Genomic DNA, 25,844 nt, shown 5'->3' with positions numbered 1-25,844 from the left:
ACCTCCCGAGGAAGCCTGTTCCACTGAGGAACCGCTCTAACTGTTAGAAAAAATTTCCTAATGTCTAGGCGGAAACTCTTTTGATTTAATTTCAACCCGTTGGTTCTGGCCCGACCTTCTGGGGCAACAGAAAACAACTCGGCACACTCCTTCTCTATGACAGCCCTTCAAGTACTTGAAGATGTCCATAGATGTCCATACAACAGAGTTTCAGTCCATATAACAGAGGTTCCATTAGGGTTGCCAGGTCCCTCTTTGCCTCCAGCGGGAGGTTTTGGGGGCGGAGCCTGAGGAGGGCAGGGTTTGGGGAGGGAAAGGACTTCAATGCCATAGAGTCCAATTGCCAAAGCAGCCATTTTCTCCAGGCAAACTGCTCTCCATCGGCAGGAGATCAGTTGTAATAGCAGGAGATCTCCAGCTAGTACCTGGAGGTTGGCAACCCTAGGTTCCATACACGTTGCAACCTCTGTTATTCACATCCAGTTTGACCTGAATGTTAGCCTGAATTACGTTACGTTTGCTAACCCACCTGGAGGATGGCAACCAGAAGCATGGGATATATATTGAGGCCACTGTTGAGATAATGTGAAGGGGTGGTGGTGATTTTTCATTTCTTTTTAATATGTAAGAATACTGGGCCAGATTGAAGCACGCTTTCTCCGTGGTACTTGACCCTAAACAAAGCAAACAAAGTTTGGAGAAAAGAAAAACTGGGCAAAAGGGATGAAAAACCAGCTTGTTCTTTGGCCTTAGGAGGTCAGTTTTGGAGGAATGAATGAACGAGAGGGAGTGGGTTAATGGCTCTGTCCGGGTAACAGGGTTGTATGTATCTTGTCTGGGCATAGAAGCTGGGAAAGCCTGTGGAGTGTGTGGGGGCGGGAGTTGGTGTCTCCACACCCTTCCCTCTGATTTCTTTTTTTTTTTGGTGGCTTCCTGTTGCAATAAGGAACTTGGATTTGCCAAGGCACGCAAGTTGCACTCCCTTTCCCTTTTCGGAGCCTCTCGCAGGGGAGAGAGGCCCTCTTGGGGCAGCCAATGCGAGGGTCCCAGCTGGCTGAACTATGCTCCAGCTGGGGCTCTTCCCAGTCTTAGCGGCCACGGTAAGTGGGAACGACAGGAGCTGGGAAGGAGTTTAGGTCTGGGCTGCGGTGCTCTTCCTGGATCGGGGTGTCCTCTGGTGCCTGGCTCAGGCCTAAGGAATGGCAATGGGCAGAGGCGACCGGAAGTCTCCTCCTTGGCCATCTCCTAGGGCTGCCAACCATCAGGTAGATCCTGGAGTTTTCCCACAATTGCAACTCGTCTCCGGACTGCAGAGATCATTTTCCCTGGAGAGTATGGCAACCTGGGAGGGCAAACTCCATGGTATACCATAGATTTTAGGGGAAATCCTTCTCCAGATTACCCCTTCCACAGGTGCTGCCCTGGGGGCCCAACCTCCAGGTGGGGCCTGGAGAGCTCCAGGAATTATAAATACATCTCTGGACTACAGAGATCAGTTCCCCTGGAGAAAATGGCAGCTTTAGGAGGGTGGGCTCTACGGCATTATAGCTCCCTTCCCCAAATCCCATGTTCCCCAGGCTTTATCCCCACCCCCCAAAAACAATCTTGACAGCTCCTTCAGATGCATTGTAGTGTCTCCTTACTAGACGAATGTCCTCCTTTAAAATCCCCATGCCTGGCAGTCTGTACCTCCAGTGGTGAAGCAATTGATAGCCAGAGACAAGGCATTTTCAGTGTTGGCTCCTTGCCTATTCAGTGCCTCCCTGTTGAGGCTCACCTGGTGCCTTCCTTTAGGCATTTCATTTTCCCCAGCCTTTTAACTTTAGGAGTCGCTAGGGTTGCCAGCTCCAGGATGGGAAATTCCTGGAGATTGGGGGGTCGAACTTGCTGAAGGTGAAGTTTTGGCAGAGGAGGGAGCTCAACTGGGATTTGATGCCACAGAGTCACCTTCTGAAGCAGCCTTTTCCTCCAGGGGAACTGATCTGGAGATCAGATGTAATTCAGGGAGATCTCCAGGGCCCTACCTGGAGGTTGGCAACCCTAGGTTCCATTTATTTTTTATGGTGTATTTCGAGCATGGGTGCTGTTTTATGGGTGTGATTTTAGGCTGCTGAATGTTGTTTTATTCTATCTTTATTGCCTGGTTTGTTTTTAAGATTTGTTTATTAACTGAAATATTTTACGCTGTTTCTTTTTTGTGGTTTTATTGTATTGTTTTTTTTTTACATTAGGAGCTGCTCAGAGCAACTCTTTGGATAGACAGCATGTAAATGTTCTAAATGAAATTAAGTCAGCCTTTTCACTCTGAAGTTCAGGTTGAAACTCCAGTGTGAATCCACTGCATTGGAACTTATTCAAAGGTTTCACGCTGCCTTCTGCCCACCCAGGGGTTGAACCAAGACAGGAGTTTTTATCTCACTATAACTGTGACTATCTCAACAAATCCTGTCACTCTCCATCCAATACAGGTGTTAAGGTCTCTGGATGTCTCCTGAGTAGATCTGAATTTTACATAATTACGTTTCACTTTGTACTTTTAGCATTTTATGGTCCATTCACCCTGGGTTATTTGTGTTGCGGGGGGGCAACCTGCCATAAAATAAATATAAAATGAAGATCTACTGGTAGCGTCTGAAGAAAGTGGACTCCAGTCCACAGAAGTTTATGCTGGCTGGAATAAAATGTTTGTCATTAAAATGCCAAGGTTTATTTTTGAAAAATAGTGTAGAGACCATTCACAGTAGCAGTAACTGGGGACAAGGCTAGAGTTTACCTAGTTTTGCTCGGCTAATTAACACATGTGTTGGCTAAGCAACTCCAAATCCTTGTTAAGCCCTTAGGAAAATTTGTTTTTATGAATTTTAATGCAATTTTACGCTGGGAAAGGGTGCCATTTAGATCAGCAACAAGGGGGACCCTCCCCCCAAGACTTGCAGGGGAGGAGAAAGGGAATTCTTCCCAGCCCCTGTTCTCCTCTGCCCCCAAATCTGCTTTCCTTATCTCCCCCCTCCCATCCTGGCTCTGGCTCCCCTCCAAAAAAAATACCCTTCAGTGCTGGGCAGCATTGTGATTAGCTACAACTCAATATGCCGCCTGAACTCCAGGGTTTTTCAGAACTGGGGTTGGGTGGGGTTATTTCCCCTTGTTTCTCTTTTTTTACAAATTGGTAGGGTTACCAACCTCCAGGCAATAGCTGGAGATCTCCTGCTATTACAACTGATCTCCAGTTGATAAAGATCAGTTCACCTGGAGAAAATGGTTGCTTTGGCAACTGGACTCTATGACATTGAAGACCCTCCCCAAACCCCACCCTCCTCAGGCTCCACCCCAAGAAATCTCCAGGTATTTCCCAACCTGGATCTGGCAACCCTACAAATTGGGCTTTTTTCCTTCATGGAAGGATAATGTGTGTCCAGGAAGGAGGATAACGTGCTATCCTTTTGTTCCCTCTGGCATGCGTCAATTTTGTTTCGAGCTTGAACAGAATAATGTGATGAATCTCTGTGAGGAACAGGTTATCCCAGATTTTAATTTCTCCCCCAGGAATCCCTCTGATCTGAATTGGTAAACAACCTATGAATCACAAGCTTGGATTTGTACAACTCCGTACTTCAAAATAAACGTTGGGTTCCTTCTAGGGTTGCCAGCTCTGGATTGGGAAATACCTGGAGATTTTGGGGGGTGGAGCCCGAAGAGGGTGGGGTTTGGGGGAGGAAAGGGACTTCAGTGGGGTATAACGCCATAGAGTCCACATTCGAAAGTGGCCATTTTTCTCCTGGGGAACTTATCTCTGTCGTCTGGAGACCAGTTGTAATAGTGGGAGATCTCCAGCCACCACCTGGAGGTTGAGCCAATATGCCATCCGTCTAAGGAAGGAGATATGATTTGTCTGCTATATGATAGCCACATCAAGCACATTTCTGACCGAAGAAACCCCTGTGGTGAAAAGGGTATATTACCGGAAGCCCTTCTCTTCGTTCTGCATAACTAATTTATTGTTGCTCCTACGGGAGCTTGGACTCTCTGGTTGCATCTTGAAACTCGGTTCAGACACTGGTATTGCGCTGTGAATTGCTCTATGAATCGAGTCACTGCTATGAGAAGTTTGTTAGTGTTGTTTTGGAGCACAGTGTAGACAGAAATGCATTGCACTGTTAAGTATGTGATGTTTTGTGACACGTTATGCTCTGGTATGGAAACATATATGTGAAGACAATAGGCATAAGTAAAAAATTCTTTATCGTAAAAAAATTCTTGTAATGCTGTTTACATTCGGTTACCTAAATATTGATGGAATACAGCATTTAACAACGTATTTATCATATTTGGCCATCAGTGCTGTTTTGCTGTTTAGTTTGCAGTATCTGTAGAATTGGCACGAGGTAATCGTTGAATTCTAACTATCTGGAGGTTGGCAACCCAAGTTCCCTCCCAGTCATGCCAAAATTGAGCTGTGATGGGGTGCCAACTTCAGGTTGGGAAATTCCTAGAGATTTGGGGGTGAAGCTTGGGGAAGGCGGGGTTTGGGGAAGGGAGACACAGCAACAGGGTATAATGCCATAGGGCCTACCATCCAAAGCTGCCATTTTCTCCAGGAAAACTGATCTCTGAAGTCTGGAAATCAGTTGCAATTCCAGGAGATTTCCAGGCCCCACCTGGAGATTGGCAACCTTAAGCAGGACATGTTACTAGTATACGTTGTGAGTAATACTGACAAGAACTGAATCTCTCCAGTGAGTTGCGGTGCACCTCTTGTTTTACTCGTAGGGTTGCCAATCCCCAGGTGGTGGCTGGAGCTCTCCTGCTATTACAACTGATGTTCAGCCGATAGAGATCAGATCACCTGGAGAAAAATGGCTGCTTTGGTAGTTGGACTCTATGGCAATGAAGCCCCTCCCCTCCCGAAACCCCACCATCCTCAGGCTCCGCCCCAAAAATCTCCAGGTATTTTCCAACCCGGAGTTGGCAATCCTATTTACTCTGGCGGTAAGCTGTCAAACTGGTAGGAACAAGAACTGTGCTGTTTCTAGGGTTGCCAGGTCCCTCTTCGCCACTGGCGGGAGGTTTTTGGGGCGAAGCCTGAGGAGGACGGGGTTTGGGGAGGGGAGGGACTTCAATACCATAGAGTCCAATTGCCAAAGCAGCCATTTTCTCCAGGTGAACTGATCTCTATCAGCTGGATATCAGTTGTAATAGCAGAAGATCTCCAGCTAGTACCTGGAGGTTTGCAACCCTAGCTGTTTCTCATGAGTTATGTCACAGGCACTATCCAATAAGTGCTCATAACACTTGTACAGGGGAGGGGCTGTGGCTCAGTGGTAGAGCATCTGCTTGGCATGCAGAAGGTCTCAGGTTCGATCCCCAGCATCTCCAGTTAAAGGGACTAGGCAGGTAGGTGATGTGAAAGACCCCTGCCTGAGACCCTGGAGAGCCACTGCCGGTCTGAGTAGACAATACTGACTTTGATGGACCGAGGGTCTGATTCAGTAGAAGGCAGCTTCATGTGTTCTTGCATACAGTAACATGGTAGAAGACCGCAAGGCCCTTCGAACAGGGTGGAAGCATTCAGTTTCTTTTCCCAGGCAAGTTTTCATTTCAAGAAGACTTAAAATCGGAAAATGCTTTTTAAAAACAGGAAAGCGGGTGAGGTTTTTAACGGTGAAACCAGACACTTATTTTACGCCGAGTTTTTATTTAACACCACACTAGACATGAAAGGGAAATCTGTACGTGGAATAATGAATTCTTCCTCTCAGATGGAAGAGAGGAAAGGTCTATTGTTGTACCAAAAGCAGAACCTGTGAATGACGAAAGCTAAACCTTATCCCCCAATCCATTTTTATAACACTATATTGTTTCATTGTCTGAAACCTGTTTCTTCCGGCTTGACTCCAGTAATGGACATTAGTTGGAGGGGAGGGGGGAATTGCTTCAAATAACAAAGTACATCAAGATGAAGTGGGGGAAAGGCATGATTCGGGGAGGGGCTGTGGCTCAGTGCTGGAGCCTCTGCTTAGCATGCAGAAGGTCCCAGGTTCAATCCCCGGCATCTCCAGTTAAAGAGACTAGGCAAGTAGGTGATGTGAAAGACTTCCGCCTGAGACCCTGGAGAGTTGCTGCTGGTCTGAGTAGGCAATATTGACTTTGATGGACCAAGGGTTTGATTCAATATAAGGCAGTTTCATGTGTTCATGTGTTCCATTCATTCTTACTTTAGGGGATGGGCTGTGGATCAGTGGTAGAGCATCTTCTTGGCATGCAGAAGGTCCCACGTTCAATCCCCTGCATTTCCAGTTAAAGAGACTAGGCAAGCAGGTGATGTGAAAGACCCATGCCTGAGACCCTGGAGAGCTGCTGCCGGTCTGAGTAGACAGTACTGATTTTAATGGACCAAGGGCCTGATTCAGTATAAGGCACCTTCATGTGTTCATGTTTTCTATTGACCGCAGGGAAACGTCCCTGCATAAAAGGCCAACGTATTTATTATTATATATTGTCTGATCAACAGATACCAGCTGCTATCTACATAAAAAAATAACAATAGGCAGCCATTCCGCAATTTCCCCTTTGAACCAGACCACACTAGGCTTATATGTGATCCCATTGAAAGGGAAAAGCCCCAGAAACGCAGTGACTTTTGCTGTCAATGAGCACAATGTCTTGTGGACACTGTTAAATGCAGGAGTTTCCTGCCTTCCTGGTGCAGAAAAAAACCCCATGTGGAAGCAGCCTGCATGTTTGCTGACACTCTTAAGAGCTTTGTGAAAGGTTTGTGCGGCAGGACTTCCTCTGCGCAATCCATGCTTGTTTATCTATAGCAAGCCTTGTTCTGTATCTATAGTAAAGCTGTGAAAATGCGGTAATTTATGTTGGAAATGTGAAATGGAAAAAGAAACTTTTATGCATGCCTGGTGGATATGTAAAAAGATTAAACAATTTTGGAGAAAAGTAGTGAAAGAGACTTGTAATTTGATTAATACTAAAGTAAAAATGGAACCTGCCTTTTGTTTATTGGGAATTCCTAAGGAGAAAATGAATAAAAGTGATAGAGTCATATGTCAATATACGGTAGTTTTGCTGCAGCAAGAATTACAATAGCTAAATCCTGGAAGCAAGTAAGTAGACCTCTAATTAAAGACTGGAGAGAGAAATTATGAATATATATGCGGATGGCCAAACTAACAGATTCCCTTCATGGGAAGGATCTGGAAGAATTTAAAACGACATGGTCAAAGGCCTTTGCATATTGGGATAAAATGGCAAAAATGAATTTTACTAACATAGTGAACGAGTTATAGAAGCAATTTAGAAAACTGAACTGTTGATAATTTGTTTAACTTTAAACTGCTTAGACACTTCTCTGGAAGTCTACCACAGTGGTGATGGGACACTTGTTAAGGTGGGTGTTGGGTTTTTATGATACCTTGACTATTTGTATTCTATTATATAATGAAGTTTTATTCTGTATATTGAAGGTATCGGTTTGTATTTTTCTTTTCTGTTTTGTTTTATGTTATAAAAATAATAAAATATTTATTTTAAAAAATGCGGTAATTTACCCAAGACAGAGATTAGCCTGATGGCTCTTTTAACTTTCTAGGTCCTTCTATTAAGAACTGGTGTGTTACATTGGTTACATTTCTGGTTAAGGAAACTGATTTGAAAAATAAAGTGCATATTTCTATTTGAGGTTTTGTTTTTTTAAGAGAGCCAGTGTGGTGTAGTGGTTAAGAGCGGCGGACTCTGATATGGAGAACCGCGTTTGATTCCCCACTCCTCCACATGAGTGGCGGACGCTAATCTGGTGAACCGGGTTGGTTTCCCCATTCCTCCCCATGAGTAGCAGACTCTAATCTGGAAAATCAGGTTTGATTCCCCATTCCGCCACATGAGCGGCGGACTCTAATCTGGTGAGCTGGGTTGGTTTCCCCACTCCTCCACATGAAGCCAGCTGGGTGACCTTGGGCTAGTCTCAGTTCTCTTAGAGCTCTCCCAGCCCCACCTACCTCACTAGGTGTCTGTTTTGGGGAGGGGAAGGGAAGGAGATTGTAAGCCAGTTTGATTCTTAAAAGGTAGAGAAAATCAGCATATAAAAACTAACTCTTCTTCTTCAGTTGGGTGACTGCCATCTGGCAAATGTATAATTTATCCATTTACTCTAAAGCATAGCCTTTCTAATGCCCTCCCCAGAAATGGTAGTGGAGGTATGTTATCTCCCCAGTGTCCTCTGCATAGAGGACTAATACAAAGAACTGATTTATCTTCCCAGAAAATTGCTGGGTTCCTTTGGTATTCCTTTGTTAATTCCATTGCTTCTCTTGCCCCTGACACTGATATGTTTAAATAGAGGCCCTGGCTCAGTGGTAGAGCATCTGCTTGGCATGCAGAAGGTCCCAGGTTCAATCCCTGGTGTCAGGCCTTTGCCTTCTTTTTGCTGGAGCAAAGGCTCTTGACATGAGTCAGGCCAGGTTCAGGCCGCACGTCAAGTCCTTGGTTCTCATGCCTATGAACGTCTGTGTACAGTTCCGCTCATCCTGTTTTCTGCAGCTGTGGTAATGTTTAGTCTGTCTTCCTGGGAACCGCTTATCTCGGGGTTGCCTAGCAATGTTTACCTTTTCAGTCCGTAGTGTCGTAAGCATGTAACCTGCCTGTGTTCACCATTACTAGCCTCACCTGGCTGTAGGCAGTCAGTCCTTTAATCTGTCTTTTTGCTCCTAATAAGGTATTACTGCTTCAGAGCTACCTGCCTGGATGAGTTTGCTTATGGGATGCTAGGGACAGACGCCTGATACTGACACCTGGCATCTCCAGTCAAAAGGTAGTAGGTAATGGAAAAGGTAGTGGGTGATGAGAAAATACTGACCTTGGTGGACTGAGTGTGTGATTCAGCATTAGGCAGCTTCAGGTGTCTGTATATTTTTGTTTTCTTTTTATGCTTGTCACCATTTGCTCTCAATTCTTTCCTTCCTTATCAGCATCAAAGCAGCCAGAGTTTATTCTGTTTAGGCGAGGTGTCAGCTTTTGAAAGGCGATTTGGTGTAGCGGTTCAGAGCGGTGGACTCTAATCCGGAGAACCGAGTTCGATTCCCCCACATGAGCAGCGGACTCTAATCTGGGGAGCCGGGTTTGATTCCCCCACTCCTCCCCATGAAGCCAGCTGGGTGACCTTGGGCTAGTCACAGCTCTCTCTGAACTCTCTCAGCCCCACCTACTTCACAAAGTGTGTGCTGTGCGGAGAGGAAGGGAAGGCGATTGTAAGCCGGTTTGATTCGCCTTAAAAAGGTAGAGAAAATCGGCATGTAAACACCAACACTTCTTCTTCATCATCATCTGTGGTGTATTCTCATATCAAAAGTCCCGATTACGTGTCCTCTGAGGAGTTCTGAGAGGCCTCTTGCGGCAAAACTGAATTTGCTGCCACTTTACCTGTGGAGCATAGTAACCCTGTTCTGATGTTATGTTTCTTGTGCTCCTGTTTCACGTACTGGGGGAATTACTACGTGCGCTCCTCTTGATATGTGCCGTTGTCGTTTTTTGTGAAGATGGGCAACATAGGTATTTTCCAGCCACAATACATATTATATTAAACCCAGATTTTTGAGGGTAGGTGTTCAACTGTACCCAAACTGCACAATATGCACCTTGCCCCTTTCCCACAAATTGCTGATTGCGCACCACGAGAGGATCACACGTGGTGTGCTCCCCTGGTACACGAGACGTATTTTAATTTTTTAAAAAATTGATTTAATGATGTATTATATTATGCTGTTTTAATTGTTTGCTGCCTTGCTGGCCCCGGCAGTGGAATCCCCTACCTGGGGAGGCGGGGAGCTCCCCCTCGCTGGCAGTCTTTAAGCAGAGGCTGGACAAGCACTTGTCAGGGATCCTCTAGGCTGATCCTGCATTGAGCAGGGGGGGTTGGACTAGATGGCCTCTATGAACCCTTCCCACTCTAGGATTCTAAGTGTTGCGTTCTAAGTTTTTTTAAGGTGTGTGTGTGTGTGTGTGTGTGTGTGTGTGTGTGTGTGTGTGTGTGTGTAAGAGAGACACAGAGAGAGACTAGTACTCATTCCATCTATTGCATGTAAACCTGGTGTTATGTCGTAGCCTTCGACCGGAGATTGGCAAGGTGCCCTGTAGGAGGTCAACTGTCAGCAAAATGCTTGAACTGGTTGCTGGATGAGCTCCAGGAGCGGAGAATTAGTTGCCTGTGGCAGCCCTGTATGACTCATCAGAAAAGAAGGTTGGATTTACTGAAATGGCAGTGGTTTCCTGAAACTAACTGATACAGTATTTAATACTGTAAACACCAGAGAAGGTCAGTGATCACAATACTACTAGGTTCAGCATCAGACGAGCGAAGGTTGCTTCGAAAGCCCGGCACAACCATGTCTGATCTGAGAAGAGGAAACCTCAAATTTGAGAGAATTAGTCAAAAAGGAATCTGAAAGATAGGGCAAAGGAAGGTCAAATCTCTCCAGGGTGTTTCGATATTTTTTAAACCCACAATAACAGGAGCTCAGATAGGATTTATACCATAGAGGCCAGTAAATCTAAGAGAATGCCAGCATGGCTAATGTGCGATGTCAAGGAAACCAGAAACGTTAACGAGGAAAACAACAACCTTCCTCAAATGAGGTGAACAAGAAGGAACACATGTTCTGGCAGAACAAATGTAACTGGACCGTCAGACAGGCAACCAAAGGATATTAGGAACCATAGTGCTAAAACGTTAAGACAATAAGAATTTATTTCCATACTTTGGAAACTGACCAGGGAGACAAGGGCTTGGATGACGGAAGGCAGTTAAGAGGAGATAAGATAGAGGTCTATAAAATTATGCATGGTGTGGAGAGAGTGGACAGGGAGAATCTTTTCTTCCTCTCTCATAATAATAGAATGCAGGGACATTTGCTGAAGCTGGAGGGTAAGAGATTCAAAATGATAAAAAGCATAGTTACATTGTGGATCTCCCTGCCCCAGGATGTGGTGATGGCTGCCAACTTGGAAGGCTTGAAGAGGGGAGTGGACGTGTTCATGGAGGAGAGGGCTATCCATGCCTGCTAGTCAAAATGGATACTAGTCATGATGCATACCTGTTCTCTGCAGGATCAGAGGAAGGTGCCTATTGTATTTTGTGCTTTGGAACACAGGCAGGACAATGCTGCTGCAGTCGTCTTGCCTGTGGGCTTCCTAGAGGCACCTGGTTGGCCGCTGTGTGAGTGGACTGCTGGACTTGATGGACCTTGGTCTGATCCAGCAGGGCCTTTCTTATGTTCTTATGACAAAGAGGTAAAATTATTCCTGAAGTCAGACCCTGGGAGGCTGCAGAGAAAACGGAATTCTGCATCAGTCACCACTCTAGAAAATGGGGGCCATTCATCCACGTCCGAGTCACCCTTTTTAGGAAGGCTGTCCGAAGGACTGAGTCAAAAAGTGGAGATGACGGATAAAGGTTTAGGGCCAAAACTGATGATCTCTAAACACAAATATGCCTTGTGCCTCTAAAACTAGACACACTTCCAAAAAATCGGAAAGCAATAAATGGAATACTGATGTTTCAAAAAGAGATCTAGAGGAAATCCAGGAAATTACAAGCCAAGTGTTTGTTCTGGGTAAATTTGTGGGAACGGTTATGAAAGATGGAATTACTAACTATGTTACATGCTGAGAATGTGTCAGCATGGCTTCCATGCAACAAAGTCCTTTCTCACCTAAGATTTGGAATTTTAAAAGAGGGATAACGACCACATGGACCAGAGGACTCCAGGAGAAGGGGCTGTGGCTCAGTGGTAGAGCATCTGCTTGGCATGTAGGTTCAATCCCCGGCATCTCCAGTTAAAGGGACCAGGCAAGTAGGTGATGTGAAAGCCCTCTGCCTGAGACCCTGGAGAGCCGCTGCTGGTCTGAGTAGACAATACTGGCTTTGATGGCCAAGGGTCTGATTCAGTAGAAGGCAAGGAGAAGGGGCTGTGGCTCAGCGGTAGAGCATCTGCTTGGCATGCAGAAGGTCCCAGGTTTGATCCCCAGCATCTCCAGTTAAAGGGACGAGGCTTGTAGGGAATGTGAAAGACCTCAGCCTGAGACTCTGGAGAGCTGCTGCCGGTCTGAGTAGACAATACTGACTTTGATGGACCAAAGGTCTGGTTCAGTATAAGGCCGTTTCATGTGTTCATGTGTCCAGGAGACATTGTATACTTCAACTTCCAAAAGGCTTTTTGACAAAATCCCTTATCAAAGGTTCCTAAGTAAACTTAGCAGTTACCGGATAAGATGTCCCTTCTCGTGGGTCAAAACCTGAGAAGAGAGTAGGGGCAAATGAAACATGCTCACAGTGGAAGTAATTTAAGTGTTGCCATTTAATTTGTTCATAAAGGGTTTTGAAATGGGAGCGAGCAGGGCAGTGGCTGAGTTTGCGGGTGACTCAAACTTCTTCAGGATGGTGAACGTGGCTGGAGTAGATTGTGTAAGAGCTCCAAAAGGATCTCTCCAAATTGGTGGGCGACAGCGTAGCAACTTAGGTTCCATGTGTACGTAAGTAAAGGTCCCCTGTGCAAGCACCAGGTCATTCCTGACCCATGGGGTGATGTCACATCTCGACGTTTACCAGGCAGACTTTGTTTACGGGGTGGTTTGCCAGTGCCTTCCCCAGTCATCTTCCCTTTACCCCCAGCAAGCTGGGTACTCATTTGACCGACCTCGGAAGGATGGAAGGCTGAGTCAACCTGGAGCCGGCTACCTGAAACCAACTTCCATCGGGACCAAACTCAGGTTGTGAGCAGAGCTTGGACTGCAGTACTGCAGCTTACCAGTCTGCGCCACAAGGCTCATAAGGTTCCATATGAGCACATGGAAAATAGGGAAAAACCTGGGGTGGGGATCTTTAATTATAGGGAGGGGAAAGGAAGGTGAATGTCAGCCGGTTTGACTCTTCCTTAAGTGGTAGAGAAAGTCAGCATATAAAAACCAACTCTTCTTCTTCATCTCCTCCTCCTCCTCCTCCTCCTCCTCCTCCGCCTGGAAAGCCGGAAACTGGTCCGCGCGTTAAGCCTTAAAGATTGGGGTTGTCAGCTTTGGGTTCTCCTTGATGAAGAACTCTTTGTTCCTTTTTGTGTCCGTAGGTCAAATTCATCCTGATTCAGATGAATACAGAGGAATGTCTGGGAAGAGCCCTCATCCACAGTAATGTACATAGCCATGACGTACTTGCGGACAAACAACCCTCCATCCACTCCGGCGGCAGAGAAAGGAGGAACGAGCCGTGTCGGCCAGGGTACTACCGGCATCCAAACCAAACTCACTGCTGCATTTTGTGCCACAAAGGTATGAATGAAAATCAGAATAACCTTTAGTACTGTTGCACGTTCCCTGTCTCCCCTTACTGACAAATCTCGGAGAGCGGACAGTATGGCGTTATACCCTGGTGAGGTGCCTCCCCGCCCCAAACCCAGTCTTCCCAGGCTCAGCACCCGAATATCCAGAAATTTCCCAGCCAAGAGTTGGCAACCCTAGTCTTGGGACCCACATGGACTAACAGCCATGCATATCGCAGGGGCGGGGGCACTGCCTTGTAAAAGAGGAAGGTGACAAAATGCCCCCTCCCACCTCTTCTGACAATGGAACTGTGCTGATCGAAGAGGGAGGAAATGGTAATTTTGCCTCTTCAAAATCACAATTCCTGGAATACTCTGAGGGGAAATTGCAACGGTTAAATTATTTTCCCAATGAGATTTAAATTTGGGATGTAGCCTTTTCCGTGGTATAGGCCTTTTAATTGTCAGCTGGGAGTAATGGGGCAGATTAACTGGAACTGATTCAGGGGGCAAAGCAGGGGGGCTGTGTGTTTGCCGGAAGCTTTGCTCCTCGCCCCGTTGATCTTAGGCCAGGCTGAGAATTTCATTCGATGCCCACCTCTTGGCTCCCTCGTTCGTTCTGCCACGATTCCTCCCCCTTTTTCCTTTCCCTGCCAGTCACTTCCCGTTGGGCAATTCCTTCACAGGCACTTACGTTTCACAACACTGCGTGAGTGAAGACAAGACGCCCGACTGCACACCTTGCCCTAAGGGATCCTTCATGGGCCAGGGGAACTCTGCAGGAAAGTGTCGCAGCTGCCAAAACTGCCGTTCAAGTAAGTCCGTCTGAAGCGAGACCGGATGAGGACAGCGTTGAGAAGTTTGCGGGTGGACTGAGGAGAGGGGCCGGGCAGGGGTAGAGCTAGGGTTGCCAACCTCCAGGTGGGTTGCCAACCTCCAGGAACTTAACAGACTTCACATATACGCTGATGGGATCTGTGCTGGCAGCGACAGACCAAGAAAAGGGATCTTGGGGTGGTAGTGGACAGCTCAATGAAGATGTCACCCCAGTGTGCGGCTGCTGTAAAAAAGGCAAATTTCATGCTGGCCATAATTAGACGAGGAATAGAGAATAAAACTGCTGATATCATACTGCCCTTGTACAAATCTATGGTGAGACCACACTTGGAATACTGTGTACAGTTCTGTTCACCACACCTAAAAAAGGATATTGCAGAGCTTGAGAAGGTGCAGAAAAGAGCAACCAAAATGATTAAGGGACTAGAGCAACTGTCCTATGGGGAGCGGTTAAGACCCTTAGGGCTGTTTAGCTTGGAAAGAAGGTGGCTAAGGGGAGACATGATAGAGGTCTATAAAATTATGCATGGTTTGGAGAGAGTGGACAGGGAGAGGTTTTTCTCCCTCTCCCATAATACTAGAACGTGGGGTCATCTGCTGAAGCTGGAGGGTGAGAGATTCAAAACAGATAAAAGGAAATATTTTTTCACACAACACATAGTTAAACTGTGGAATTCCCTGCCCCAGGATGTGGTCATGGCTGCCAGCTTGGAGGGCTTTAAGAGGGGAGTGGACATATTCATGGAGGAAAGGGGTATTCATGGCTATTAGTTAGAATGGATACTAGTCATGCTGCATACCTATTCTCTCTAGTATCAGAGGAGCATGCCTATTATATTGGGTGCGGTGGAACACAGGCAGGATGGTGCTGCGGCACTTGTCTTGTTTGTGGGCTTCCTAAAGGCCCCTGGTCAGCCACTGTGTGAACAGACTGCTGTACTTGATGGGCCTTGGTCTGATCCAGCAGGGCCTTTCTTGTGTTCTTAGAATTAGCTTGCTGCACATAGACGTTCAATCAAATAACAGCAGTTATGGCTCATAAGGCGTGCAGTAAATCCGAATCTCCAATTTGTAAGAACATGTAATTGACAATTGGGCTTAACACTTAGAATACAAATATAAATCTAGTCATGCACTCAAGTGTGACATAAGGGGTAAGTAAGTACAGTTCATTACACAAATATTCAAGTGGGATCCAAGGAACAATGTCCATATAGGTTCTTGTAGGTTATCCGGGCTGTGTAACCGTGGTCTTGGAATTTTCTTTCCTGACGTTTCGCCAGCAACTGTGGCAGGCATCTTCAGAGTAGTAACACTGAAGGACAGTGTCTCTCAGTGTCAAGGGTGTAGGAAGAGTAATATATAGTCAGAAAGGGGTTGGGTTTGAGCTGAGTATTGTCCTGCAAAAGTATTGTCCTGTAAGTATCAAGATAATGTGCTAATGAGGGTATGGTATGTTAATATGGAACCATTGTATCCTGAAGTGATCTGTTAATGTGTGTAATCCAAAACTAATCTGTATGGCTATTGTTGAATGTTGTCTTTGTCTGGAGGTTTTTCAAGGCAGGAAGCCAAGCCTTATTCATTCTTAAACTCTCCTCTTTTCTGTTAAAGTTGTGCTGATGTTTATGAATTTCAATGGTTTCTCTGTGCAATCTGACAAAATAGTTGGTAGAACTAGAAAATACCAACTATTTTGTCAGATTGCACAGAGAAGCCATTGAAATTCATAAACATCAGCACAACTTTAACAGAAAAGAGGAGAGTTTAAGAATGAATAAGGCTTGGCTTCCTGCCCTGAAAAACCTCCAGACAAAGACAACATTCAACAATAGCCATACAGATTAGTTTTGGATTACACACATTAACAGATCACTTCAGGTTACAATGGTTCCATATTAACATACCATACCCTCATTAGCACATTATCTTGATACTTACAGGACAATACTTTTGCAGGACAATACTCAGCTCAAACCCAACCCCTTTCTGACTATATATTACTCTTCCTACACTCTTGACACTGAGAGACACTGTCCTTCAGTGTTACTACTCTGAAGATGCCTGCCACAGTTGCTGGCGAAACGTCAGGAAAGAAAATTCCAAGACCACGGTTACACAGCCCGGATAACCTACAAGAACCAATGAACTCTGACCGTGAAAGCCTTCGACAATAATGTCCATATATTTCCTCTCATAAATAGTCCTTGTATCTCTTCTGGACTTTTCAATGGTGCGTTTATTCCGATGTCACCACAGCTGGAATTCGTAATTCTGAACCCTGAATCGTGGTTCTAGGGAGCCCCGAAGAGATCGCTCAATGAGACAGGGATCTGGTAGTCACCTGTTTTGAGTTTTTTCTCTGTCAGGATTAGCTATTTGTACATGGACTTCACTCTCGCTAGTTCACACGCTAGGCTGGAACTCATACCACCTCCAGGTGGTGGCTGGAGATCTCCCGCTGTTACAACTGATCTCCAGCCGATAGAGATCAGTTCCCTTGGAGAAAATGGCCGCTTCAGCAATTGGACTCTAGGGCATTGAAGTCCCTCCTCTCCCCAAACCCAACCCTCCTCAGGCTCAGCCCCAAAAATCTCCAGGTATTTACCAACCCGGAGCTGGCAACCCTACGTAGAGCTGGTCTCTGGGATCGCAATGTAAAGATGTTAAACAGAGCCGTGGTATTAAATCTAGCTCAAGCTTATTTTTTTTTATGTCCCACTTTTCTCCTTGATCAGAGACCCAAAACTGCTTTTCACATCAGGCCCCCCTCCTCCACTCAGCCCTCACAACAACAACCTTGTGAGGTAAGTTAGGCCGAGGGACGACGAGAGGTCACCTGGCAGGCTTCCATGACGGATCGGGGGATTCAAACCTGGCCATCCCAAGTCCTAGTCCAACACTGAATTTACCCATTGTGCTGCACCAGCCCTCTAACCTGCTAAGAGTTCTCAGCGTAAGAGTTATTTCAGGCAATGGAATATGTTTCCGTCGTTTATGTTCCACTTTTCCTAAACTCGGGAATAAGAATAAAGCAATATATTAAATCAAGTAAAATAAAAACACACAGCAATACTTTATTACTTGAAAGACAATCCAGATCAACACAATTTTTAAAAAATCCACAGCCTACTAATATAGCTTTATGAAGGGGCAGGGATAAGCAATTTTGTGTTCAGACTGCTCGTGGTGTAGCGTTTAAGAGCAGTGGTTTGGGGCAGTGGAGTCTGATCTGGAGAACCGGGCTTGATTCCCCACTCCTCCACATGCGCAGAGGAGGCTAATCCGGTGAACTGGATTTGTTTCCCCTCTTCCTACACACGAAGCCAGCTGGGTGACCTTGGGCAAGTCATGCTTTCTCAGCCTCACCCACCTCACAGGGTGTCTGATGTGGGGAGGGGGAAGGGAAGGTGATGGTAAGTCAGTTTGATTCTTCCTTAAGTGGTGGAGAAAGTCAGCATATAAAAAACAACTCTCTTCTTCTTCTCTTGTGGCCTGGGGACCACACTGGTACAATCCGTTCACAAGGAATCCTCTCTCTCCCGCTTCCTCATAGCTTTTAAGCAGGTCATATTGACCAACTGCACCGGAACCCAAGACACAGTCTGCGGCTGCGCCAGCAACTACTATCGGACGGACGACAGCTCCGAGTTCTTTTGCAAGCCCTGTAGCGCCTGCCACAACGGAACCGTCTTAAAAGAATGTGAGTACGGCCGGGATGAAACCAACACGCAATCACTGGCGCTCTACCCTTCATCAGGGGAACAGACCCTCTGCACTGATGTGTTCAGCACGGCATACCCTAGCACAGGAGTTCCCAGTGTGGTGCCCTTAGAGAGCCAGCGTGGTGTAGTGGTTAAGAGTGGTTAAGAGTGGTGGTTTGGAGTGGTGGACTCTGATCTGGAGAACTGGGTTTGATTCCCCGCTCCTCCACATGAGTGGCGGAGACTAATCTGGTGAACTGGATTTTGTTTCTCCGCTCATCCACACGAAGCCAGCTGGGTGACCTTTGGCCAGTCACACTCTCTCAGCCCCACGTACCTCACAAGGTGCCTGTTGTGGGGGGGGGGAGGTGATTGTAAGCCGGTTTGATTCTCCCTCAAGTGGTAGAGAAAGTTGGCATATAAAAACCAACTCTTCTTCTTCATCGACACCTTTTCTGGGGCCTGTCAAGTGTTTTTAGGAAGTGGGCAGGACCTGATGGGGCTTTCGTCCAGCAAGGCTTCTAATTGATAGAGATTTGATTAGCTGAGCAGATTTTTTAAAATGTTGCTTGGGCAGCAGCTGCCACCACGGCACAGGATCTGCACTGTGTTACCGAAGTTAAGCTGTGACGATCATTTTGTGGCTGGCTCCGCCTCCTGTGGCAGCCATTTTGTGGCAGCCATTTTGTCCCTGTGCCTAACACACCGCGTCAGGATTCCAAATATGCCCACGGGCTCAAAACGGTTGTCCAAACACAATGTCTCTTCTTCAGCACTGCTCGCCCACACTACTCGTTCTGTTTGGTTCAAAGAGAACGAGTAGAGGGAAGAAGAGGGACCAGACGTTTAAGAGCTGATCCCTCTTCCGGTCTTTCTTGGGCTAGTCACAGCTCTCTCATCCCCACCCACCTCACAGAGTGTCTGTTGTGAAGGGAAGATGATTGTAAGCCAGTTTGAGTCTCCCTTAAGTGGTAGAGAAAGTTATAAAAACCAACTCTTCTTCTTCTTCCTCCTCCTCCTCCTCCTCCTGCTGCTGCTGCATTGGCACAACTCAGAGTTTTAATCCAGTTTTTAAAGACAAAATCTCCATAACATGCTTAGACTTAAAACAAGTTTTGTTAACAACATCCAGGCTCAGACTAAATTCAGTTATCCAAAAATATTACTGAAAGCAGAGCTGAGTCTGTGCACAGCAGAAGTCTATAGTTTGGCTGCTTGAGGAATAAGTTCACACTCAGGCTTATAACTTTAGAAAAGAAATAGAAGTTCTTTATTGTAGGTGAACTCCATACTGGACAGGAAAGACAGAGTAAAGGCTTCTAACTAACTAGCTAAGCTAAGATGGAGAGAGATTGTAGAGCACATGTCCAGGTCTCATGGTGGACAAAAACGGAAGGAGAAGGAAGGAACTGGAAGGAAGAGGAAACCCCTAAGAGTAGCATTCTGGGTAACAAAGGGACAGCAGTGGAATGGTTAAAAGGAAAAAGGTCCTATCTACCCCTATATTAACTAACTCTCTACTGCCCTCCCCAGTAGACCCAAGGCCTGTGCTAGCATTAAGCGACATTGCACAGTCCATTCCTTCCAACAATTACTCGTTAGAGAAAGGTGATTCGTTATATGCTACAAGTAGGCCCCAAACGTCACTTAAGTTTATTTAAAGAACTTTGATAGCTTGACAACTCTTCTTCTTAAGGCTAAAGAACCCCCAATGGAAAGCGATTTGCCTAACTTTGGAGCTGCGAACGCTCGGATTAATCCACGCCCACCTCCAAAGTGGTGTGAATAATTTCCCAATGGGGATTATTTGGGTGGGGGGGGGGTGGAAAGTGCCATCAAGTCACAGCTGACATGGCAATCCCGTAGGGCAGCGGTTCCCAAACTGTGCCCCACGGAGCGCTTGGTGCTCCGTGAAACGTCTCCTAGTGCTCCCTGAAGTTATTGGAAAGAAAAACACTGCTGTCCTTCGTTTTAGTATATAGGCGCTAGATGAAAATTAGTGCTTTGTGGCAAATGTTTCTCCTGAAATGTGCTCCATGACTCAGGAAGTTTGGGGAGGAACCGCTGCTCTAAACGTTCCCACTCCGAGGTCAGATCCATGCCCACTTCCCTCACCCCTGTCCTTTTTTCTCCCCAGGTTCCACGAACAGTGACACAGTGTGTAGGTGTAACAAAGGGTTTTTTCTCCAGGCCAAGAAGAACACCTGTTCCCCGTGCAGCAGGTGAGCAATTACGTCCTCTTGGTGGGGTTGTGTTCATGCAGGGAGGCAGCTCCCTTCAGTGCTTTGTGGGAGGAACGACATACCGCAAGGTCTGCTTTGTGAGTAGCGATTCAAGCAGTGGTGAAATGGCATAAGCTAGCATTGCTTCCCGGGCAACACCAAGTTTGTTTTTCCATCTTTTAGCTGTCAAGGGGAAGAGTGCAAAGAAGACTGTGATGTCACAAACCTGAGTATATCACCCAGGGATTCCTCAAGTGAGTTCTGGCATCGGCTCTCTAACACTTGATTGACCACTTCCCCACTTCCAACGTGCTACTTTTAAAAATTGTTATTATTCAGGAAATGTCACAGTGCAAACTGTTGCAATGTATTACAATATAATATAGTTCTTCAAGCATGGTATTAATACTAAGTACTCTAAACAATGCCCTGACCTGGCTGGCTCATGCTAGCCTGATCTCGTCACAACTCCGAAGATAAAAAGGGTCAGCCCGGGTTGGTATTTGGATGGGAGACCACCTAGGAAGCCTAGCCTTGTTTCAGAGCAAGCATGGTGTAGTGGTTAAGAGCGACAGGATCTAATCTGGAGAACCAGGTTTGATTCCCCACTCCTCCACATGAGCGGCAGGTTTTATTCCCCGCTCCTCCACATGAGCAGCAGACTCTAGTCTGGAGAACCAGCATGGTGTAGTGGTTAAGAGCGGTGGTTTGGAGTGGTGGACTCTGACCTGGAGAACCGGGTTTGATTCTGCACTCCTCCACATGAGCGGTGGATGCTAATCTGGTGAACTGGATTTGTTTCCCTGCTCCTACACACTAAGCCAGCTGGGTGACCTTGGGCTAGTCACAACTCTGTTAGAGCTCTCTGAGCCCCAACTACCTCACAAGGTGTCTGTTGTGGGGAGGGGAAGGGAAGGTGATTGTAAGCCAGTTTGATTCTACCTTAAGTGGCAGAGAAAGTCGGCATATAAAAGCCAACTCTTCTTAATTGTTGCTCTTCTTATTGTTAATACAGACCTGAACCCTATCCTGGTTTCCCTGATTGTCGTCCTTGGAGTTGCGTTTCTGATCCTGGCCATAAGGTCGCTCCTCAAGCAGGCTTTGCGTAAGAAATTGATCTCTGCATTCAGCGTATGCCGTGAGTACCAGCCTTTGCTGCTTGGGGAAATGGGATAAGTAGCTGTGCTAGTGATGACCTAAGTCACAGGCCTCCCCTTTACAGGGGCTGCAGGTAGAGTTGTCAGCCCTCCCGTTGGGGCAGGGCATCCCCCACCCCCAGTTCCTCTTGCCCACTGCCGCTTCAAGTGCCAGCGAGAGAAAAATTAAAACAGCATCGTCGTGCGCGCTGTTACATAGCTTCTGGAGAAAAATCCTAAAGCAATGGAGGGTAGCTCTAGGAATCACCGGAAAGAGTTTCCGCCGATTCATTGAGCTACCTCATGTTACCTCTGTGTTTTGCTCAAAAGCGATGTAATGGCGCATGTGAAGTCGCGCCGCCGCCCCCGTCCCCCGGTTGCCAGGCATGGCTTGCCACGGAGGGGTTGTGGCTCAGTGGCAGAGCATCTGCTTGGCATGCAGAAGGTCCCAGGTTCAATCCCCGGCATCTCCAGTTAAAGGGATTAGCTGTGCAGGGAACAGCTCTCCTGTGCTACTACACCCCAGTGGAGGACCTACATTTTTGGGACCCTGAAGCTTGAACTGTTATGGGGGGCCCTTCGCAACCCCCAACAATAGGGCAAGGTCCAAAGGGCCTTGCTGCCCTTGCAAGGACCTCGAGGCCCAAATGGCGGAGAACAGGGTGGTGGGGGTGGAGCCCTTGAAAATGGGCCATACAGTGAGCCCCTTCTCTCCAGAGGTCTGGGTAACTGCTTTTATCCTCTTTAGTGGGTTTGTTCTATGGCAGATGTATTAGTTCATTCTCTAATAGAGAGGTAGAAGGTCATCAGAGGGGGCTCAAGAGAATAAAGAGGTGAACATCTGATTTTTGGTGTTAAAATGCACAAGCAAGACGAATGCAGCCTGAACTGAGAATTCAGATGTCTTTTTATGGTTCCGATTGGCTCTAGGGCTGAGCTACAGATCCAGCTGCCAAAATGTAGTCTATGAATAGATTCTTGAGAGCTCAGTGAGCCCTTCCTTACAGCTGGGGGTTCGTGTGCTGCAAGCCCCTGAGAAAATTTTGAAATTTGACCATTACAGGGATATTTTGAGGCCATATGAAATGGGTATTAGAGCATATTCTAAGATCAATATTAAGTTGTTTTAATAACAAGCACTTAAAAAAAACTCCATTGATTTTGTTGAAAAAGTTGCTCATTAAAAAAAAAAGTTGCTTCAGGGACCCTCCGGGATTAGGGGTGAAACCAAAGAGATTTTTGACATTTCCGGAGTGTCATGACATCACTTCCTATTCTGAAACAGGAAGTGACTTTCCCATTCTGTTTTTCTCTCCCATTTGCCTCCTGCTGCTCCACTGAGCAAGGGCGGGGGACAGGGAGGTCCCCCACCATTACCTGGTAAGCGGCAACCCTAGTGATTAGTCCACATCCCAGGCTTCCAGCAGGTGGATAGTTACCACCAGTTACCATTAGTGTCCGGTGAAGCAAGAATGCCCATTGAAGAAATAACGTTAGCCATTTAAACACACACAAAAAAAACGAGAGAAAAGGTCATCTCCTTTTTTTCTTCTTTTTTTCTTCCAGCCCCAAAGCAGCTGCCTTCACCAGCTAACCCTCAGGTAAGCCCCTGGATTAGGTGATCTGCCTGTCTCCCTCTGTTAGGCGATGCAAAAGTCTCCATCTGGTGTCCAGGGTGAGAGACAGCAACCTTGAGCTGCGTTCAGGGAGATCTTCTAGATCAGAGCTGTGATGTGAAACTGAACTCCCCACCTGTCGATCGTTTTTAGTGCTCCCAGACTGTTACGACAAGCATTCGAGTGTATTCCCACAGGCAATCCAACTGTAAATCTCTCTGTCTTTTCTCAATTACTAAAGGCTGAGGTACAAGTGACCAATATCCTTCAGGAATCCAACCAGGAAGAAATGCTGTTGCCCGCTACGGCCGTACCCGTGCAACCAAATACACCAGGACTACCAGACTGTATACCAGCGGCAGGAGAGACTCCGATTCCAGACTGTAAGTGCAAATTCCCTTTTAGATACAGGTTGAGAATCCCTTATCCGGACTGCTTGGGACCAGAAGTGGTCTGTATTTCAGATTTTTCTGTTTTGGAAAATTGGAATAATATTGGAATACTGGAATAATAGATACAGGTTGAGTATCCCTTACCCAGACTGCTTGGGACCAGAAGTGGTCTGTATTTCAGATTTTTCCATATTGGGAAATTGGAATATTTTGGAATTTTTGCATATACATAATGGTATATCTTGGGGGTGGGACCCAAATTCATTTATGTTTTATATACACTTTATACACATAGCCTGAATGTAATTTTAAACAACATTTTTAATAATTTTGTGTACCATCAGAACGCAAAGGTGTAACTGCCTCACCAGAATACCTGTATCAGCTGTTAAACAAGAGCAAAAACAAACAGCAGGCTTTCAGTCTCCACCTACGATGCAGTGTACACTGTATTTTATTTTAGGTGAGAGGAAACATTGAAAGCAGGCAGCACAGATCTGCCTGCATGCCGGCTTGAAGGGTCCAGTTTTTGGATCAGTCCAGATATGGGGTATCTGGATAAGGGATACTCTACCTGAATAGTCCCCCCGACAGTTCACATTCACAGCATAACTTGGCTTCTCCTTTATTCCCCCCCCCTTCCTCCCTAGGTCCCGCGGTTTTGTACGCCGTGGTGGATCGCGTCCCGTTTTCCCAGTGGAAGGAATTCGTGCGCCGCCTGGGCCTGAGCGACAACGACATCGGCCGGATCAAGGTGGAGGAGTGGAACATGCGAGACGCGCAGTATAAGATGCTCAGGCACTGGCGGCTGCAGCTGGGCCAGCGTGCCACTGTGGAGCGCATGAGCGGAGTCCTCAATGAAATGGAGCTCAGCGGCTGCAGCGAGGCGATCCAGGACGTGCTGTCGCAGCAGGCCTAGAGGGGATATGGGGTGCATGCATGAGAGCAAGGTTCACCCGTGCATACTTTCTTGCCTCGATGACAGCATGCTCGTCTCATGCTCGTGCAAAAGTCTGCATTCAGCCCTTGGCGTCCCCCATCCTGGAATCCCCTAAAGCAGGCCGGAAAAGATCTCTCGCCAGAGATCCGCCGGAACAGCTACCAGCCAGAGCGGATCCGGACCAGCCCAGGTGGACCAACGGGCTGGGACTTGGGACAAGGACGCTTGATGCGACTCGGCGCTCTCAGATGGGGCTGTTCAGTATTTTGAATGTAAAAACACAGCAAATGCTTGTGTCTCTGCACATGTATATATGGAAGCTTGAGAACGTCATCCGAGGCACAGCTGCATATGCGCCCACCTTCGGAAGCTAGGTGGGCAGCTACCGGGCATGGGGCGTTGTTTGTTTTATACTGCCCTTCCCACACATTTTTAAAAAGCTTTTAAAGGTATCTAATGAAAACTTATGTACAAAATATTTTGAGTTTTAATCTGTTGATGGCTTTAGTTTTGTGCGTGTTTTTTTCTGGGATGATATTGTTACTTTTTGACTGATGTTGGACAGTTTTTTAACACTCATTTTCCCCCAGTTTTATGTAAACTGGTTTGGTCACAGTTTTAACTAATGCAATAAATACGATGGAGTGAATGAGTCTCCCTGACCAAATCTAGGAGGATAGATGCTCCTTTTAGGGTGTTGTGAATCTGTCGTTTCTGTCTATATGAGTGACATGTACAACCACTAGAATCGTAGAACAGAATCATAGAGTTGGAAGGGACCACCACGGTCATCAAGTCCAGCCCCTTGCACAATGCAGGAAATTCACAACTACCTCCCCGCCCTCACCCAGTGACCCCCTACTCCATGCCCAGAAGATGGCCAAGGTGACCTCCCTCTCATGATCTGCCTAAGGTCATAGAATCAGCATTGCTGACAGATGGCCATCTAGCCTCTGCTTAAGAACCTCCAGGGAAGGAGAGCTTCACCACCTCCCGAGGAAGCCTGTTCCACTGAAGAACCGCTCTAACTTTTAGAAAATTCTTCCTAATGTCTAGGCGGAAACTCTTTTGATTTAATTTCAACCCGTTGATTCTGGTCTGATCTTCTGGGGCAACAGAAAACAAAACACCCTCCTCTCTAGGACAGCCCTTCAAGTACTTGAAGATGGTTATCATATCACTAGTTGAGGCAGCTGCAAAAGCCATTTGTTTCTGCAGAGGAGATTACCTGTCTGTATTTGGTGGCGAGTTGCCGCCAAATTCACAGCAGTGTTCTTTCCAAGCTCACCAATCAGCCTCCCGTAGACTTGAGTGTGGTTCTAAGACCACGTTGGAAGAGCATATGCCTGTTGGTGATCTTCGCCCATCAGCTCATTGACTAGCCTCCCTTCGGCCTGCTCCAGCGTGGTATGGTGGTTAAGAGCGGTGGTTTGGAGTGGTGGAGTCTGATCTGGAGAACCAGGTTTGATTCCCCGCTTCTCAACATGAGCGGAAGACACTAATCTGGTGAACCGGGTTGGTTTCCCCACTCCTCCACATGAAGCTTGCTTCGTGACCTTGGGCTAGTCATTACTCTCTTAGAACTCCCTCAGCCCCACCTACCTCACAGGGTGTCTGTTGTGGGGAGAGGCAAGGAAGGAGATGGTAAGCCAGGTTGATTCCCCCTGAAGTAGTAAAGTTGGCA

At 46.7% G+C, this 25,844-nt stretch overlaps 1 protein-coding gene across 1 annotated transcript; it reads left to right on the top strand.

Annotated features, from left to right (window-relative positions):
- The first annotated feature begins 1,061 nt into the window (after positions 1 to 1,061).
- LOC130476433 (tumor necrosis factor receptor superfamily member 1A-like) lies at positions 1,062 to 24,139 on the top strand. The gene is made up of 10 exons (XM_056848373.1): positions 1,062 to 1,100; positions 13,122 to 13,323; positions 14,000 to 14,128; positions 17,707 to 17,853; positions 19,992 to 20,076; positions 20,260 to 20,330; positions 21,092 to 21,214; positions 22,779 to 22,813; positions 23,070 to 23,211; positions 23,871 to 24,139. Exons 1-10 carry the CDS (start codon positions 1,062 to 1,064, stop codon positions 24,137 to 24,139), a joined length of 1,242 nt encoding a protein of 413 aa, XP_056704351.1.
- Positions 24,140 to 25,844: the final 1,705 nt, after the last annotated feature.

The sequence above is a fragment of the Euleptes europaea genome, chromosome 4 (assembly GCF_029931775.1).
Source record: "Euleptes europaea isolate rEulEur1 chromosome 4, rEulEur1.hap1, whole genome shotgun sequence".
NCBI classification, from domain to species: Eukaryota; Metazoa; Chordata; class Lepidosauria; order Squamata; family Sphaerodactylidae; genus Euleptes; species Euleptes europaea.
The sequence above is the reverse complement of the archived record's forward strand: the minus strand, read 5'-3'. Positions and strand labels throughout refer to the sequence as shown.